Source organism: Rana temporaria, chromosome 4 (assembly GCF_905171775.1).
Source record: "Rana temporaria chromosome 4, aRanTem1.1, whole genome shotgun sequence".
NCBI lineage: Eukaryota > Metazoa > Chordata > Amphibia > Anura > Ranidae > Rana > Rana temporaria.
Window position 1 is genome coordinate 260301416 of NC_053492.1, and position 20477 is coordinate 260321892.

At 42.6% G+C, this 20477-nt stretch overlaps 1 protein-coding gene across 1 annotated transcript in view; it reads right to left on the reverse strand.

Moving 5' to 3' along the window:
* Positions 1-7987: 7987 nt before the first annotated feature.
* Positions 7988-20477, reverse strand: part of ATG5 (autophagy related 5) — a 247334-nt gene continuing 234844 nt past the window's right edge. The window contains exon 8 of the mRNA XM_040350178.1: positions 7988-10854. Within this exon, the coding sequence (XP_040206112.1) occupies positions 10718-10854 (137 nt within the window). The 3' untranslated portion in view covers positions 7988-10717. The remainder of the gene's footprint in view (positions 10855-20477) is intronic.

Here is a 20477-nt window from a genome sequence, read left to right on the forward strand (position 1 = left end):
ATTGGGCAGGCTGAATGTGTCAATATATAGCTGGTAACGATAATCTCTGTCTTCTCCTGGTGGGGAGGGCTTCCACCACCCACTGGGAGAAGACAATTGCTAGGCAGGAGGAATTCCCCTCTCAGTACTGTCTGTGCTGTTGGGGGAATTGTATTTGCAACCCGTCTATGGCCTGCCTAACTGTGCCTATTTGGTATTGCATTAGGAAGCAACAATTCCAGTATTTTCATAGTATAACTATTATTGATTGTTATGCGCCAAAAACCTATTTGAACTCCCTATGATAGGAAGGATGTATGTTTGGCAAAACTGGATCAAACGATCAGTGTTCATGTTCTATGAGTACTTTTAACACTAGTTTTCAACTATACTTATGTGAATGACCCAAGGGATTGTTTTTGTATCTGAGAAGTGTTGTCTGTATTTCACTTCCTGATTTTTGATCATTTTAACCACTTAAGGACCCCTTCACTCCGATATACGTCGGCAGAATGGCACGGCTGGGCACAAGAACATACCTGTATGTCCTCTTTAAGAGCCCAGCCGAAGCTCCGTGACCGCACCCACGGCACCCGATCGCCGCCGGTGTCCCGCGATTGGTCACAAGAGCTGAAGAACAGGGAGAGGTGTGTGTAAACACACCTTCCCCATTTTTCAGAGTGGCGCTGTCATTGATCGTCTGTTCCCTGATATAGGGAAAGGCGATCAATGACGTCACATGTCCAGCCCCGCCCCCCTACAGTGAGAAACACATATGAGGTCACACTTAACCCCTTCAGTGCCCCCTAGTGGTTAACTCCCAAACGGCAATTGTCATTTTCACAGTAAACAATGCATTTTTATAGCACTTTTTGCTGTGAAAATGGTCCCAAAAATGTGTCAAAATTGTCCGATGTGTCCGCCATAAGGTCGCAGTCATGAAAAAAATCGCTGATCGCTGCCATTAGTAGTAAAAAAAAATGATTAATAAAAATGCCATAAAACTATCCCCTATTTTGTAAACGCTATAAATTTTGCGCAAACCAATCGATAAACGCTTATTGCGATTTTTTTTATCAAAAATAGGTAGAAGAATACGTATCGGCCTAAACTGAGGAAAAAAACTTTTTTTATAACTTTTTTGGGGATATTTATTATAGCAAAAAGTAAAAAATATAGAATTTTTTTCAAAATTGTCGCTCTATTGTTGTTTATAGCGCAAAAAATAAAAACCTCAGAGGTAGTCAAACACCACCAAAAGAAAGCTGTATTTGTGAAAAAAAAAGGACGCCAATTTTGTTTGGGAGCCACATCGCACGGCCGCGCAAATGTCAGTTAAAGCGACGCAGTGCCGAATCGCAGGGGCAAAGTCCTTAACCTGCAGAACGGTCCGGGTCTTAAGTGGTTAATAACGTATAAAAAAAAAAAAAAGAGGATTGAAATCTAAAATAATCAGAAAATAACATAAACCTTGAAAAAATTGTGGCTTTATGGGCCTAAAGCAAAACTCCTGCTAAAGTGAACTTGGTTTCCCCTGACCCTGTTGAAAAGATTTCACCTTACTCCCTTTGAAATCAGAATGAGAAATAAGGAAAGAGGTTTTTACTGGGACAGAAAGACACATACAGTAATACCCAATAGATTCTAATGCTGGGTACACATGGTGCCGAATGTCGGACGATTCCTGTTGAACCGGTCGACATTTGGTCAGTGTGTACAGATGCCTTTTCCTCGGAAGGCGGTCTAAAGACCAGCTTTTGTCCAAGGGACATGCTGGAAAAACAGCATTCGATCTGTGCTTGCAGCCAATGGGGGAAGGGGGTCGTCCCCCTGTCAAAATACAAAATCACAGTTAGGAAGATCACCACACCAACAATGCTTGTGTTGGTACGGCGATCTGTCCGATTTCTTAAAAAAAAAAAGGTTCTGTCTGACCCAGACTGTCCATCACTAAAACTATAGTTTTGGTAGGAGTTGAGCTTTACAGCTTAACTGTAGTTTCATTTTAAATCCTCTTAATTAGCCTCTCTCAACACAGAGGAACTCTTAAAAGTAATTTTCAGGTCTCAGTGAACGAACCCCTTGCTAAAAATTACTATATCTACAGCTGATGGTAAATTAGTGCGATGGTCAATGGGAAGAATGTCTCTCACATTTGTGGTGATTGGGAAGAATTCCACCCTTCCATATAGCTAAAAGATAATTGGTGTCAGTGTTTATTCATTCATTCAGTGTTAGATGTTGCTCATTGCTCAAGAAACCCCTAGTGATCTCTGGAAAAACCATAGAGTTCAACAGAACACTGGTTGAGAAAGGCTGTTCCAAACACATTCCAGATGCATCAGAACAGAAGGTATGCATAGTGTCCCCTGCCAACATGTTGTAGAAAAAGACACTTGCTCTATGGAAGAAGTGGTCTAACAAGCCCCTTGCTGAGACGGAGCTAGACCCTTGCTGACTGCAGCAGGTCTGACTCAACTGGGGGGTGTCTGACATCTGCAGGATGATCTCAGCTTCCACACAGAAGCACATGGGATGTATTTAGCGGATTTGAACTGAAGGTTCATTTGGGCTTTAAAGCAGTTTGGATGTATTAGTTCACAAAAATAGTTCTGGAAGTTCAGCTCCTCAGACAGAAAGGAGTCAAAAGTATATAGTGCAATAGTCTCACAATAGCAGATTGTAAAGACTGAAAATTTGTTAGCCGTTGCAAGTTTATCACACTGCGACATTTTTCAGGGACAGATCAACCATAGTTATCCAGTTGGGTTGTGTAATCATTTTGCATGTGCCTTTATGTTTTCCTGTGTTTGTTGACTGCACCACTATGATTAAATTGCACTGCAGAGTTCAGTTATAGAGCACTTTATAGCGGAGTCACAAGTCCAGGAGCTGATCAACTTCCTGCCTACATCATTGATCACAAACACCATGGGTAGAATGTATAGGGTGAACTATTCACCATATTACACATGCTCAAACGAAATAGCCTGTACAGTTACATGTTCAAACTAATAAATGCACAACTGTATTATCTCGTACATTTATAAATATCAAGCATGTCCTAATCAAAGACTTAAAAAGGACAAGACGTGGCAAGAAATTCATCCAAAAATGTAACCCTACCCCACTCTATTTTAAAATATATACAGAAAAAAAAGCTTTGACTGGGCTTTAGGAGCAACAAGGTAGAAGAGGATTTGAACTGAATTTCACTCTGGAAGCTGTTTCCAAAAAAGGCAGGTAAAGGGCTGCTAGTATTGCCTTTGGTCTGCAGGGGATATTTCCCTATTACTATTTTATAATGGATTGTTCTTTACTATGGGTCTGTGTTGGGACCATATTGGTAGAGGCAGGGCTTTACTTTCTCATGTCGGAGCCTCTGTGGGGAAAATCATGAGCAGCACACTGGCGAGATCAATGAATATCCAAGACTAGCAGTCATAAAAAGCAGTGCCTTCAATTTCACACTGCAGATATACAGCATTGAGGTGGTAGGCACAGGAGTGCCTAGGCCCCCTGTAGTGTACTGTTATTTTTTAGGAGGAATTTTGAACAAACAGGTAAATTTTTTAGGGTACTACTCAGGTACAATTAATATTTCTAAATAACATGGCACAGGTCTACTTTTTGTGATGTGAGGTCCACTTCAGTTTAATTTTTTTTATTCAAAGCAATGTTTTATATAACTGTTTAACAACTAGGCACACTTGTATGTCTTTTTGTCATCTAGAAAAATAATGTGGATTGATATCCAGTCTCATTTAACATTCTGAACAATAAAAACAGATTAAACATTAGAAAGCAACATATAGTACTGTTGCGAAAGTTTTAGACAGATGTGGAAAAATGCTGTACAGTAAGAATGCTTTCAAAAATATATATTTTCAATTTACAAAATGCTAAAAAAACAGAAGAGTGAACAGAAGAAAAATCTAAATCAAATCAGTGTTTGGTGTGACTACTCTTTCGCCTCAAACCAGCATCAATTCTTCCAGGTACACACAGCGCACACAGTTTTTTTTTAAGGAACTCAGTAGGTAGGTTGTTCCAAACATCTTGGGGAAATATCCACAGATTTTCTGTGGATGTAGGCTGCCTCAAATCTTTCTTTCTCTTCATGTAATCTCAGAAAGACCAGATTATGCTGAGATCAGGGCTCGGTGGAAGCCAAACCATCACGTCTAGGTCTCCTTTATCTAGGTCTCCTTGATCCTGAACAAATCTCCAACTTTATTTGCAGAAATGCAGCCCGAGGCTTCAAAGGAACCTCTACCATGCTTCACTGTTGCCTGCAGGCACTCATTATTGTACCACTCTCCAGCCCATTCGGTGATAAACATGTCCCTGTTGCCATTTTTTTGAGACATGTTGCTATCATTAATTTCAGAATGGACTTATTGGTTTCTTAAAATGGTACATTATCTCCATCCATTTTTTTTTTATTATCAATTTTTTTTATTAATTTTCCAACATTTCCATTTAACAATGTATTACAATATATCACACCATTATACAATAAACATCCTTATCTGTATCCCATAACAACCCCCCGGGGAATAAAGAAAGAAAGGGAAAAAAAAAAGGGGAGAAAAATTATCCCCCTCCCTTCTTCCCCGCGGCTCTCTCCCCCCCCTCCAAACGTCCCAACATTTGATATGTTTTTCAGTTTTCTATTGTGAAATAAAATATGGGGTTATGAGATTTGCAAATCATTGCATTCTGTTTTTATGTGGATTTTACACAGCGCCCCAACTTTTTTGGAATTGGGGTTTTCCATTACTAGGATTTTAATAAACTTTATAGCAAGTTTTTTTCCTGCTTTGACTCTTTAGATGTGTATTATTATTTTTTTTAGCTTCCTCAAGTTAGGTTAGCAATACACGGCTTCAATTTCATTTGATTAAGCAGGAGTTGTTTGGTGGCCCAGTCAGCACTGCCTGGCTCAGGCAAAAAGACAATTCTTCAAATGACTTTTGTCGAAGGAGCCAGAAAGCAATTGCTTGCCAAAGAGTGACTGCATCCACTTAATAATACAGCAGAAGGTCCCTTTAACACAGGTGGATCGCTCCATACATCTTTATGGAGTGACGGATGTCAGCGGTGACATGTCCGCTGACATTCGACACGTTCCGCTAAATCCAGACGGATGGAAGCCCTATTTTCAATCCATCTGGGGGATCGGATTGGATGAAAAGGGACATACGTTCCGTTTTCCTCTAAACCCCCCATAGAGGAGAGCGGAGATCTGACAGGTCTGTTTCTGCACAGTGTGCGAAGACAAACTTGTCACCGTGGCACAGCGGGGATCAACAGGTCGATTCCTGCTGAGCAAGCGGATGTCTGAAAACTGATCCACCCGTGTGAAAGGGACCAAAACACAGTAGCCAGAAAGGGGGGGGGGGGGGGGGGTTCTTTTACTGACATCGTTTAGCGTGAATGGAGGAATCTATTAAAGCTCCATGAGCAGGGCCCTCCTATTCCTTCTGTTTTAAACTATATTGCAATTGTATTGTCTGCTTTTAAAGCATTGCACACACTGGCCCAGATTCTGAAAGGACTTACGACGGTGTAGCGCCATGTACGCCGTCGTAAGTCCAAATCCGAGCCGTCGTATCTATGCGCCTGATTCTTAGAATCAGTTACGCATAGATTTGTATTACATCCGACCAGCGTAAGTCTCTTACGCTGTCGGATCGTAACTGCATATTTACGCTGGCTGCTAGGGGCGTGTACGCTGATTTACGCCTTGAAATATGTAAATCAGCTAGATACGCGAATTCACGAACGTACGCCCAGCCGACGCAGTACAGATACGCCGTTTACGTTAGGCTTTTCCCGGCGTAAAGTTGCCCCTGCTATATGAGGCTTATATGCGGCGTACCAATGTTAAGTATGGCTGTCGTTCCCGCGACGAAATTTGAAATGTTTACGTCGTTTGCGTAAGTCGTCCGTGAATGGGGCTGGACGTCATTTACGTACACGTCAAAACCAATACGTCCTTGCGGCGTACTTTGACGCAAAGCACACTGGGATATTCCACGGACTGCGCATGCGCCGTAAGTGAAAAACGTCAATCACGTCGGGTCATGGATAATTTACATAACACACGCCCACCTCTTCACAATTTGAATTAGGCGGGCTTACGCCGGCCGATTTACGCTACGCCGCCGCAACTTACGGAGCAAGTGCTTTAGGAAAAATTGCACTTGCCCGTCTAAGTTGCGGAGGCGTAACGTAAATCAGATACGTTACACCTGCACAAAGTTACGCGCTCCTACGAGAATCTGGCCCACTGTTGGCACTATTTAAAGCTTGTATAATAATAATAATTTCTCTCATTTATCCCATGGGCTGAACACGAAAAATATTTGCGTGTATAGCTAGAATTAAAAGGGTCTGCCTGCTATAATCACATCAAACCCAGTAAACTAAGCAAGGAAATAAGGGCTGTGTATAGAATATTACAAAAAATAATAGCTGTCTGCAGATTGGATATTTATATTTATTTATTTAATAAAAGTGGAGCTTTCCTTTAAATGTCTCTAGCAGGTCAAGCAGCCTGTAAAACTAGGTTTAAGGTACATTCAGAGTTTTGTCACAAAAACTGGTTTAATGTAACATTAGCTGGATTTCAGAAGTTAGTCATAACAGTTGTATAAAAATAACTTATGGTTCCCGTGCAGTCAGATACAAAAGATGAACACTAGGGTGTACACATATAAACAGTCTGGATGACAGCCTCTGTATTTTGTAGTGGCTTTGCTATTCTTACTTTTGCATTGTTTCTGAGGGTTGTTTTTCTGGAACCATACATTTAGCCAAAATATGTGGGAAATACCCAGAACTGATGCAACCAATTTTTAACTGTACATTTTATGATTTCATTACTGTACTGCAGAGCATCTTAACAGATTTTAACACAACTTTCACCCAAATTTCAATTTATTTTCTAATTAGATTAAATTGGTAAAATCTATAAAACATGGGTGAACTTTGTATTAATCTTGTGTGAATAGAAAATAAAACAAGATTTGTAATTGGTTGTTGCAGATTACTATGCACCAGGTTAAAATATTAAACTTTATGGCCCTTGTGCAAAGAGTAGTAACCCAACCGGTGTTATAAGTCTGCCCATGCTAAGTCGACTTGCTTAAGATCACCTCTGTTTGGTTGACTGCACCCCCATAGTTGTGCGCTTGGAATGAAGTTAATGGGAGGAATTCAATAAAGCTGCTGCGCCACTTTTCTGGCAGAAATCCCTCAGGTTAATGCACTGTACCAAATTACTAAAGCATTTGCGACACTTTCGGTTCTGACAGCGACTCGTTCACCAAATTCACGTAGTTGGGTAGTCAGGTAATGTGCCACTTTTACATTGTGGTGCAATGCCTGCACCAAATTCAAACTAAAACACCAACAGCTCGTATCTTACGAAAGTGGAGCTAATTAGAAACAACTATCTTTTGGTGTGAATAGAGAAACTGGCTCAGACGGATTTTGCACAAGTGTATCACGTGCATTCTAAAAGTGACGCAGCGTGCACCAAATTCAAGAGCAAATTCTAGATAAGTACATGAATTTGGTACATGTTGCACCACTTTTAGAACACATGAGAGAAACCTACCCAAAATCTGTCTGCACCAGTCTTTATGATTTCCAGGAAATGTGCATTACCAGATCAAGCAAACACAAGGCCATAAAGTTTATTTTAAAAACATCTTAGAAGTATGGAAACGTGTCTTTAGAGATATGAGACTGATATTTACATTGTCATTGACAGAACTTTAGGAAAGGCGACTCTCTTAATACAAAGAAACAGCAATTTCAGAATAGTAGAATCACTAAGTACGTCCATCATTGTCCAACCACTGGAAATGGAAGTAAATGGAAGCAAATTAGCAATAAGTGTTTATATTGGGTGGTGTTGTACCAGGGACTCTCTAGCCGTCTGTCAGGTTTGATATTACACACCCACCTCACTCTCCCAAATTAGAGTCAGACAGGATTAACAGCAAATAGCTGCAAAAGCTTTATTTAACTGGCTAATAACATGTCACATCCGTTACTGGGAAGGTGATGAAATGCTTTCCAATTGATCAATAGGCAGTGTTTTGCTTGTCACGTTAGTTTACCCTTCTTCATATTAAGGGAACTCCAGGATATGATGTTTTTCGGTGTCTGGATTTACGCACACAGTCTCGGCATACATCACATATCATATGGAAATTGTTTTCAAAGAGTTTCACCTACTTTTCATTGCTAAGAAAAGACATCTTATTTTGGCAAAAATTCTATGTGCAGTACCAGTTTTACAAAGTGTGATAGACATAAGAAAATTAACTGATTTTACAAACCTGACATACCAAATACACTTTGAAGGAGAAAGAAAACACACAATGCACAGATTTGTTTTACTCATATTTTCAATCTCATTTGAAAGTGCATAACAAAAACATATCTTACAAAAATAAAATAAAACTTTTATTCTGTTACTGCATACACTAAATCCTACAGCATTTTCAGACTTTTTCAACCACTTTCAATCGCTAAACAGACTGAATGGATCAAAGTAACCTGTTGCCAACAGTTTCTATAACAAAAATTAGAACTGTTACTTATAGGTTGCCTTGCTGCAACTGATTGTGTTTGTGTTCAAAAACAGGTTGAACCTGCCTAGAAAATGCCATGTGTGTAAGGGTTCATGTACATGGTGGCATGCTGTAAAATTTGGGCATATTTTACTACCCGAGAGCCACAGGTGCTGGGTATAGTTGCCCATAAAAAGCAATGGTTGTACACAGGTATACAACAGTACTTGTGTAAACATGCGCATGCGTACAACCCTAGATGCAGACTGTGCCCAGGGTTGTACATTCATACGTATGTGCATGTTTATGCAGGTAGCAGCATACAGCCAGTGGTTTCTATGGAAAGCTGTAAGCAGCACCTGTGGCTCCCGAGTGGAGAAATACACCTGATTTTTACAGCAGGCGGCTCTGTGCAAAAGCCCTAACTGTACAAGTTTTTCAATTCTCTTCAAAGGCTTGCAAGATATTAATAATGCAGCTGCACTCCCTATCTTGTAGTAGGGAAACACTGCCCGCACATATTGCAATATCCCATCATTTTGATAACAACTATATAGTGCAGCAGTCTTCGTAAATAAGTCAGCTTGTACCCAGCCAGGTAAGCTCTTCCACTATACAGCTGATTGTTGGTAAGGCTATAGAATATTTTATCATCAGATTGTACACTGATGTCGACCACCGCAGCTGTGCATTGTATACATGTCACCACTCATAAAGACAAACATTTAATAGCTCATTATAATTATTACATTTGTCTGTAATATACAAATAATTGTGGATTAAAGTTTGCAGTTGCTAAAAAAAAGTGGAAGAATGCTGCAGGACCCTCAAAATCCCAGAGTGCTTCAATCTGCAACCTCTGACAACACTGGTGTGTTGAAGGCTGCCCCTAACCCCCACCTTCCTCCAGAGGTCCTCTGTCATCTAGTAAGGGTATTAATCAGACTAATGGGCCGATGGCACAATATGGGAGGGTGCGGGTCAGCATTTGACACTACCAGAAAGAATCAAAGCTAACAGTTCTAGACAGTTCACAGTTTTACGAACAGATAAATATAATTCCTTTGCTTCTGTTAAGTTACATGGAGGGGACCTCCTTCCAATAATGCTTTTATTAGCAATTGTGGATCTCACTTTCGTTAATTATTTGATTAAAATATTTATTACATACACTAGCGTTTCCCAAACCTGTCCTCGAGTGCCCACAACAGTTTATGTGGCTATATCATAAACACTAATTACCCTATATACACATTGGTGAAGTTGCACTGCTGCAGGACATGTATGGGTAACACTGAACTAGCATATCAAAGCTAACAGCAATAAGAAGGTCATGATAACTAAATAGACAAGTATCCATTTTCAGACACAAGATAGAAGACTGAAAAAGAAAACCTTCCTGCAGATTTTCTTATACAGAAGTGTAAAAAAACATCATTATGTAAGTGTATACATGTGCTGTGCTGCAGAGACACTGCCAGTAAAAATAAAACTAAAAAAGTATTTTTTTTTCCGGTTCATATGCAGCTAAATGCTCTCTGTTGGAAGATATTACATTGTCCTAGCCAGTCTTATTTTTTTCCTTCATCAGCATAACATATATGATTTGAAGAATATAGTCTTTTTAAGAATATAAATCTCACTCATGCTCTGTTAAAATTTGTTATAGAGTTTACTATAATACATTGTAAACAGGAACACCACCAGCACAGCTTCTGTTACTTAGATTTCATGTTTTACTCATACATCTTTCAATGCTTTTTCCATGTTGAATTAACCAGCAGATCAAAGCAATCATTTTCCCTTTTATATATAAAAAAAAAAGTTGAACCTTGGGTAAACAGTTGAAAACAAGTAGAAAAGAATGCAGCACACTAGTTAGTATAAACCAGGAACAGGAGGCACATGCTGTCACTGACTCTCTGATCATTAGGTTGTGTGCTGAGCTACAAGGCAGCAGGTAGTCTCAAGCAGATCTCCTTGTTCCAACCAGGCTCAAGTTGTGGCAGAGCAAACCCGTCAATGTCATACTTACAGCTCACAAGAGCTCAATTAGGTCTTTGTCAACCATAACTCATGCTTTGACTTGAGTTAGGAAAATCCTCTCCAAATGTGATGGTCTCTTTCACTTGAGTGCCACATGTCCTTCAGTCAGTGGGCTGCGGAACAACACTTATGTGGAGGAAGTTGTCCGGATAGCTGCAATATTCACTGAGCCACTGCATGGGAGTCTCCAGCATAGGCTCTATACCATGGATCATCACCTGATACTTCTTTTCTCCATCTACAACAAAAAGGAAAACTTTTTTTTTATAAAACAGTAATTAAAAAAAATAAAATAATAATAATTATATATATATATATATATATATATATATATATATATACATACACACACACATACATACACACACAGTATCTCACAAAAGTGAGTACAATAACATGAAAAGGTATAATAAAATATTTACAAAAATGTGAGGGGTGTACTCACGTTTGTGAGATAATGTGTATATAATGTATATGTATAATCACACACACACCCCCAGACTGTTCCCACAAAATTAGGATCACGAAATTGTCCAAAATGTCTTAGTATGCTGATGCCTTAAGAATTCCCTTCACTGGAACCAAGCTCAACCCCTGAAACACAACCCCACACCATAACCCCCCCCCCCCTCTTTCAACCAAATTATTTGGCCCAGTGTACAAAGCATGGTCCATAAAGACATGGATGAGCGCATTTGGGGTGAAGGAACTTGACTGGACGGCACAGAGTCCTGACCTCAACCCAATAGAACTCCTTTGGGATGAATTGGGGAGACTGTGAGCCAGGCCTTTTTATCCAACATCAGTGCCTGACCTCACAAATGTGCTTTTGGAAAAATGTTTAAACATTCCCATAGACACACTCCTAAACCTTGTGGACAGCTTTCCCAGAGGAGTTGGAGCTGTTATAGCTGCAAAGGGTGGGCAAATTCAATATTGAACCCTACGGACTAAGACTTGGATGCTATTAAAGTTTAGGTGCGTGTAAAGACAGGTGTCACAATACTTTTGACAATATAGTATATATACAAAGATTAATAGGCTTGAACCACTTAAGGACCTCCTACCGACAATATACGTCGGCAGAATGGCACGGCTTGGCACTGGCACATACAGGTACATCACCTTTAAGAGCCCAGCCGTGGGTCGCGCGCGCGACCTGGTTCAAAGCTCCGTGACCGCGCCCGCAGGACCCGATCGCCGCCGGTGTCCCGCGATCGGTCACAGGAGCTGAAGAACGGGGAGAGGTGTGTGTAAACACACCTTCCCCGTTCTTCTGTGTGGCAGTGACACTGATCGTCTGTTCCCTGATATAGGGAATGAAGATCAGTGACGTCATGCCTTCAGCCACGCCCCCCTACAGTAATAATCACTCCCTTAGGGCACACTTAACCCCTTAGCGCCCCCTAGTGGTTAACCCCTTCACTGCCATTGTAATTTTCACAGTAATCAGTGCATTTTTATAGCACTTTTTCGCTGTGAAAATGACAATGGTCCCAAAAATGTGTCAAAAGTGTCCGATGTGTCCGCCATAATGTCGCTGTCACAAAACAAATTGCTGATCGTCGCCATTACTAGTAAAAAAACAAATAATTAATAAAAATGACACGAAACTATCCCCTATTTTGTAAACGCTATAACTTTTGTGAAAAACGAATCAATAAACGCTTATTGCGTTTTTTTTTTACAAAAATATGTAAAAGAACATGTATCGGCCTAAACTGAGGGAATTTTTTTTTTAATATATTTTTGAGGGATATTTATTATAGCAAAAAGTAGAAAATATTCAATTTTTTTCAAAATTTTCGCTCTATTTTTGTTTATAGCGCAAAAAAAAGCGTGATCAAATACCACCAATAGAAAGCTCTATTTGTGGGAAAAAAAGACTGTGCAATTGTCAGTTAAAGTGACGCAGTGCCGAATCGCAAAAACTGGCCAGGTCCTTTACCTGCATAATGGTCCGGGTATTAAGTGGTTAAACTACAGTGCCCTACTTATTATCCATTTGGTACCTAAAGCAATACAGCATGCAATTAGTGCAAATTAATCAATCATTCACAGGATTCTCACTGTCTGCACACTGTACAACCTGCACTTTGTCCCAGCCACAGTATATACAGTTGCACGAAAAAGTATGTGAACCCTTTTGGAATGATATGGATTTCTGCACAAATTGGTCATACAATGTGATCTGATCTTGATCTAAGTCACAGTCACTAATGACATCTCCAAGAGCTAATTGGAGTGAGGTGTCAGCCAACTGGAGTCCAATCAATGAGATGAGATTGGAGGTGTTGGTTACAGCTGCCCTGCCCTATAAAAAACACACACCAGTTCTGGGTTTGCTTTTCACAAGAGTCATTGCCTGATGTGAATGATGCCTCGCACAAAAGAGCTCTCAGAAGACCTACGATTAAGAATTGTTGACTTGCATAAAGCTGGAAAGGGTTATAAAAGTATCTCCAAAAGACTTGCTGTTCATCAGTCCACGGTAAGACAAATGGTCTATAAACATGGGGACAGGCGTTGCAATATTTTGGGTCACACTGTATTTGCGCAGCCATCTTTCAAACGCAATTTTTTGAAAAAAATACACTTCAATGAATTAAAAAAATATATACAGTAAAGTAAGCCAATTTTTTGGCATAATGTTAAAGATGATGTTACGCCGCAAGAATCGTGATCTTTATTTCAAGCAAAAAAAATTGTGATTCTCATTTTATCCAGAATCGTGCAGCTCTACCTCTACCCCATAATTTTTGTGACACGTTATATCGAATCAAGTGCTGCTTCATAGTACGTTGCATATAGAGTCAGTACCTACCTACACACCCGAGGCAGCTTATATTTGACTATAAAACACCTACAACAATTTTCAATACTTTCTTTTTTAATGAGAAAACTACATAATTGCTTTCGCACCTCACAGAAGCCTAAAGAACTCCACCAGCCACTGTGCGTAGTCACAGTGGCTACAAAACACAACTCTATGAAAGCTTTTGAAAAAAAGGACAACTATTACAGTAAAAGCAAACATGCTTTTTGTTTCCTGCAAATCAAGAGAGGGAAAAAAAAACTGCTCCCATGATACAAAATGAGCTTCCTCTACACTATGGTGTTATAGGGCAACAACTTCTATATAGTTTTTGAGACCCTATATAAACTGTTCCCTCATCAGAGAGCAAATTGTGTCTAGTGCCTAGGCACAGAACTGCAAATCAACTGCTTATGGTAGTTAAGAAGTCCCAATTAGAAAGTATGTTTGTTCTAACAGTATTTCCAGAACGTGCCGGATATAAACAATGATATTATAGTTAGTTTCCTGTTTCGTAACTTTATGACATGTCTCAGTTGAAAAAACAATAAAAATGATTGAAACAGAAAAAGTCCCACTTGGTTGTGTATAGTATATCCAACTTTCCCATCAGCTGCACTTTCTTCTCTAACAAGTAAGAAATTCAGAACAACCACCTTTCAGCTTTTCTGTGACTATTCAAAGCAACAAATTAGTATTTTCTCTTTGGGTTTGATTCCGTCAGGAGATCCAATGACTTCATTTTCTTCAGCAGGGTGACAACCATGGATCTACTGGCAGAATCAAACCCTAGGAAAACTGTTACAGGGGTGACTCAGTTTAACCATAAACATATCACTTTTTCCTTTGGCGACAGTCTTGCTTAATTTGAAAAATTCTTGATAAGTAAGAAAAGTTGAAGAAAATTAAGCATCGATAACCAACATAAAAATTTGATATATGGATGAAGCTGTTAAATCAATATAGGAATAAATGCAAAACATTGTGGCTTGCATTGTTCATGCACTGGTAAAATTAGCTATTAAAGCGGACTTCATAAATAAAATGACTAGTTGTGTTTCTCATAATTTTACTGACCCTGGGAAAGAATATTTTTAGCATGTTCGTTTGCAAGTCATCTATGTTAATGTACTCGGAGAATACGTATTCATTGTCAATTATTCATCCCAGGCTCTCCAGAAATCCAGCACAGGACAGGAGACATCCTAAGCTGTTTGGTAAAAGGGCTTCAAATTGAAGTTGAGTCACTCTGTCTGCCCAAGCTGCATGGAATGTTTCTCTGAAGGAGACATCTCACACATAGTATACACTAAATTCATAAATCACATTCATTATTGGGAAAAAAGTACTTTTGCTTTAGCTTTGGTGCAATTAAACATTCATACTGAAAACCTTAATGGACAGATACCAGCATTCGGCTCCCCAAAAATGCATAATGCACATTCCATACAGCAGACAGATTGTGTACCACAACTACAAATCCGTCTGAGTAACTTAAAATGCATTATCTGTATAAATCTGATGTGGTTTGTAACCAGCCGTGCTGGACTTGATCCACTTTATTTTTACCTCTCTGCTGGGACAAAAGAAAATTGGCCACAGGAAACAGAAAAAAGGTTTTCTACAACACAAAATAGTTTATGATTCTTACAGATAATCATAATTCTATTCCTTTAGCTACATCATTTCACATAGGCTAAACTGTAATTCTTTATATTACGTTTTCTCATTAATATACACACACATATATCCATCTAATTAACCACTTCAGCTCCGGAAAGGTTTTACCCCCTTCCTGACTAGGCCATTTTTTGCAATATGGCACTGCGTTGCTTTAATAAACAATTGCGTGGTCATGCGACGTTGTAACCAAATACAATTGATGTCCCTTTTTATTCAATATGTATTCTGCTATATTATATATATATATATATATATATATATATATATATATATATATATATATATATATATATATACACACACACATACAGGGTTTATTTTCAGCAGGAACGCGGGGGAACGCAGTTCCGGCACCTCCCAAACTGAATGTATGTAATGGAAAGAGGTTCTGGGGTGTGCTGGAGAGTCTATTGATGCTAGCTGCTGAAGGATCTATTGATATTGTTGCTGGAGGGGATCTATTTTGTGAAGGAAGGGAGTCTATTGTTGCTGGGGAGTTCTTCTGTTGCTTGTGGGGGATCTACGATTGCTGGGGGGGGGTCAGTCATTGCTAGGAGGGATGTACTGTTGAGGGAGGGTTTTTTGTTGCTGGCTGCTGGAGGGTCTATTGATGCTGGCTACTGGGGAATCTATTGTTGCTGGAGAAGATCTATTTTTGAAGGGGGGTCTATTGTTGCTGGGGGTGGGTCTTATGTTGCAGGAGGTCAATCATTGTTGGGAGGGATCTGCTGGCTGCTGGAAGGTCTATTGATGCTGGCTGTTGGGAGTCCATTGTTGCTGGGATGGATCTATTGTCGCTTGGGTGACCATTGTTGCTAGAGCTATTTTACAGCCTTTCTTGTTATCATTAACAAATTCCATACAAAATACTTGGCACCACAAAATGATACTTGTTTCTGTATTGGCATTGGGAGGTGGGTAAGTGGTGGAACCAAGAATCGGTGCTCGGAGGTGGGTAGGGGGTGGAGTCAAGGGTGACTTGGAAGGGAGGAGTTCCTGCACCTATTCTCAAAGAAAAAAAGCCCTGTGTATATATACATATATATATATATATATATATATATATATATATATATATATATATATATAGGTTTACGCCAGGGCTTGACAAATTTGCTTGGAATCTAGGAGCCAGCTAAAAAAGTTAGGAGCCAGGTTTCTTTGCACCCACTTCCGGCCACACAGTCTGCGGGTAGACTGCGGGCAGGACGTCAGACCCCCCCCCCCCCGTTGTGTTCTGGGAAACACACAGCTCCCAGAACACAGCGGGGACCAGTGAGCACGACAATTAAAGGGCACAGTGGCAACAATTGATGGGCACAGTGGCTGCGTTTGATGGCATGGCACAGTGGTGACAATTGATGGCACAATGGCTGCGTTTGATGGCATGGGACAGTGGTGACAATTGATGGCACAGTGGCTGCGTTTGATAGCATGGCACAGTGGTGACAATTGATGGCACAGTGGCTGCGTTTGATGGCATGGCGCAGTGGTGACAATTGATGGCACAGTGGCTGCGTTTGATGGCATGGCACAGTGGTGACAATTGATGGCACAGTGGCTGCGTTTGATGGCATGGCACAATGACTACATTTGATGGGATGGCACAGTGGTGACAATTGATGGCACAGTGGCTGCGTTTGATGGCATGGCACAGTGACTGCATTTGATGGCATGGCACAGTGGTGACAATTGATGGCACAGTGGCTGCGTTTGGCATGGCACAGTGGTGACAATTGATGGGCACAGTGGCTGCAAAGTGAACACTATCAATATGCCTGTGCCCTAACTCAAGTGTTGCTAGTGTGAACCATAAGTGCGAAAAATCCTATAAATTATGGTTTTAAAATTGTCTTTTTGGCTTCTCTTTACCTTTAACCTTGCTGTTCGCTCTCTGTGAGATCATGTGCAGCCTCCGGCCAGCTCCTTTCCTGTGACTCCCCATGGTAATGACTTGGTGGCACCTCCCCCTCAGAGAAATTCCCCAATCCCCGGGGCAAGAGGCGGCCGGAGGCGGAGCGCCCGCAGCCTGTGTATCATCCCCGACCCAGCACAGCATCTCTGACATTTATCCATCTGGCCCGGACACCTAACTGACACTTTTTGGGAACCAGTGACATTATCACAGTGATCAGTGGTAAAAAAAAAATGCACGGGTACTGTACTAATAACACTGGCAGGGAAGGGGATAACATAAGGGGCGATTAAAGGGTTAAAGATGTAAACTCTTTAAAAAAAAAAACTGTAAAAACAAAGGCATAATGAGGTAGTATGAAATGCTTACCTTAGAACAAAGACCCTGCAGCAGCGGCTGCACACCACTGAGACGGCTGACATCTTCCCCAGAGTTTCTTCCGGGTTCACAGGCTCCAGCGATGTGAGTGGCCGGAGCCGCGATGACATCACTCCCGCGTACGGGAACTGCCATTCATGGCACATGGCTCAAATGGAACGGCACCTGTGGTCGTTCCATCAGAGCGCATGCACCAGTGATGTCACTGGCTGCATGTAATGTAAATATCTCATAAACGGTACAGTAGGTGAACCCGATTTTGTGTCAATCTCGCTCTCTTTCTCGGCGAGATTGAGCACCTACGAGCCCCATCGCGGGAGCCAGCGCCGAGCTGGCTTGCCGCGATGGAGACAGAGCCGTCATAGAAGCGACGGGAGATCCGACTTGGATTCCCGCCAATTCTACACGTGTGCGGCGTTTGTTATGAATCCTGAGGGGGAAGTCCCCGCCGGATTTTAAATAAAAATCCGGCATGGGTCCCCCCCTCAGGAGCATACCGGGCCCTTAGGTCTGTTATGGGTTGTAAGGAGAGCCCCCCTACGCCGAAAAAAACGGCGTAGGGGGTCCCCCTACAATCCATACCAGACCCGTATCCAAAGCACGCTACCCGGCCAGCCAGGAAGGGAGTGGGGACGAGCGAGCGCCCCCCCCTCTCCTGAGCCGTACCAGGCTGCATGCCCTCAACATGGGGGGGTTGGGTGCTCTGGGGCAGGGGGGCGCACTGCGGCCCCCCCACCTCAGAGCACCCTGTCCCCATGTTGATGAGGACAGGGCCCCTTCCCGACAACCCTGGCCGTTGGTTGTCGGGGTATGCGGGCGGGAGGCTTATCGGAATCTGGGAGCCCCCTTTAATAAGGGGGCCCCCAGATACCGGCCCCCCACCCTAAGTGAATGAGTATGGGGTACATCGTACCCCTACCCATTCACCTGCAAGAAAAGTGGTAAAAACACAAATAAACCACACAGGGTATTAAAATATTTTATTTTTCTGCTCCGGAGGCCTCCCCTGTCTTCTTTATTAGCTCTTTTACCAGGGGAGGCTTCTTCTTTGATGTCTTCGGGTGGGTGGGGGCCGCCGTCTGGTTCTCTTCCACCGCCGGGGGGGGGTCGCTTTTAAAAAAGCCCCCACCCCCCGGCGGGTTTCCTCCGGCGTCTTCGGCGGGGCTCTTCTTCTTCCGCTATCCCGACGGGTCTTCTCAACTCTCCGGGGGTCTCCTTCTGTCTTCGCCGCTCTCCGCTCTTGACTCGTCGCACCCCGGTTCTTCGTCTCGCTGTCCGGTGTCTTCTTCCGTGCTTTACGTCTTCTCCTTCCGTGCTGTGATGAGTTCTTCTTCCGCGCTGTGACGTCATGTTCTTCACTTCTCTCCTTCTCCCGGTGTTGACACGTCGCCGGCTCCTCTCTGCAATGACGGGTGCGCGGGTGCATCGGACCTATATAGGCCTCACAGTCCCATCATGCTCTGTACCTACCCATGTGATACCTACCACGTGGGTAGGTATCACATGGGTAGGTACAGAGCATGATGGGACTGTGAGGCCTATATAGGTCCGATGCAAGGCGCGCATCCGTCATTTCAGCGAGGAGGACCGGCGAGTCAACATCGGGAGAAGAAGAGAAGTGAAGAACATGACGTCACAGCACGGAAGAAGAACTCATCACAGCACGGAAGGAGAAGACGTACAGCACGGAAGAAGACACCGGACAGCGAGACGAAGAACCGGGGTGCGCCGAGTCAAGAGCGGAGAGCGGCGAAGACAGAAGGAGAACCCCGGAGAGTTGAGAAGACCCGTCGGGATAGCGGAAGAAGAAGAGCCCCGCCGAAGACGCCGGAGGAAACCCGCCGGGGGGTGGGGGCTTTTTTAAAAGCGACCCCCCCCGGCGGTGGAAGAGAACCAGACGGCGGCCCCCACCCACCCGAAGACGTCAAAGAAGAAGCCTCCCCTGGTAAAAGAGCTAATAAAGAAGACAGGGGAGGCCTCCGGAGCAGAAAAATAAAATATTTTAATACCCTGTGTGGTTTATTTGTGTTTTTACCACTTTTCTTGCAGGTGAATGGGTAGGGGTACGATGTACCCCATACTCATTCACTTAGGGTGGGGGGCCGGTATCTGGGGGCCCCCTTATTAAAGGGGGCTCCCAGATTCCGATAAGCCTCCCGCCCGCATACCCCGACAACCAACGGCCAGGGTTGTCGGGAAGGGGCCCTGTCCTCATCAACATGGGGACAGGGTGCTCTGAGGTGGGGGGGCCGCAGTGCGCCCCCCTGCCCCAGAGCACCCAACCCCCCCATGTTGAGGGCATGCAGCCTGGTACGGCTCAGGAGGGGGGGGGGCGCTCGCTCGTCCCCACTCCCTTCCTGGCTGGGTAGCGTGCTTTGGATACGGGTCTGGTATGGATTGTAGGGGGACCCCCTACGCCGTTTTTTTCGGCGTAGGGGGGCTCTCCTTACAACCCATAACAGACCTAAGGGCCCGGTATGCTCCTGAGGGGGGGACCCATGCCGGATTTTTATTTAAAATCCGGCGGGGACTTCCCCCTCAGGATTCATAACAAACGCCGCACACGTGTAGAATTGGCGGGAATCCAAGTCGGATCTCCCGTCGCTTCTATGACGCGCTTGCTGGGATGTGCTGTCACTATTCCAGTGAGTGCGAGGTGTCGGGGAGATCTCGGCACCCTGTCGCCGAGTATCAGCGCGACGCTGTCGTGCTAAAAGCACAATATCACAAACACCTACTGTACATGTTTAGGAGATATTTACACTACTTATAGGTAAGCCTTATTATAGGCTTATCCGGGGTTTGACAAATTTGCTTGGAATCTAGGAGCCAGCTAAAAAAGTAAGGAGCCAGAAAACGCGCCCCCGTTCCGCCGATATCTTTCACAATATAAAAAAAATTAGGCTAACTTTACTGTTGTCGTATTTTTTTAATTATAAAAGTGTATTTTTAAAAGAATGACTACGTTAAACTTACAAATCCTTTGGCAGCTAAAGCAGTAAATATATTCGATGATACCTGTTCCTGCAAGCCACATTTTCATAGACTTTAGATGGCATTGCGTATGACC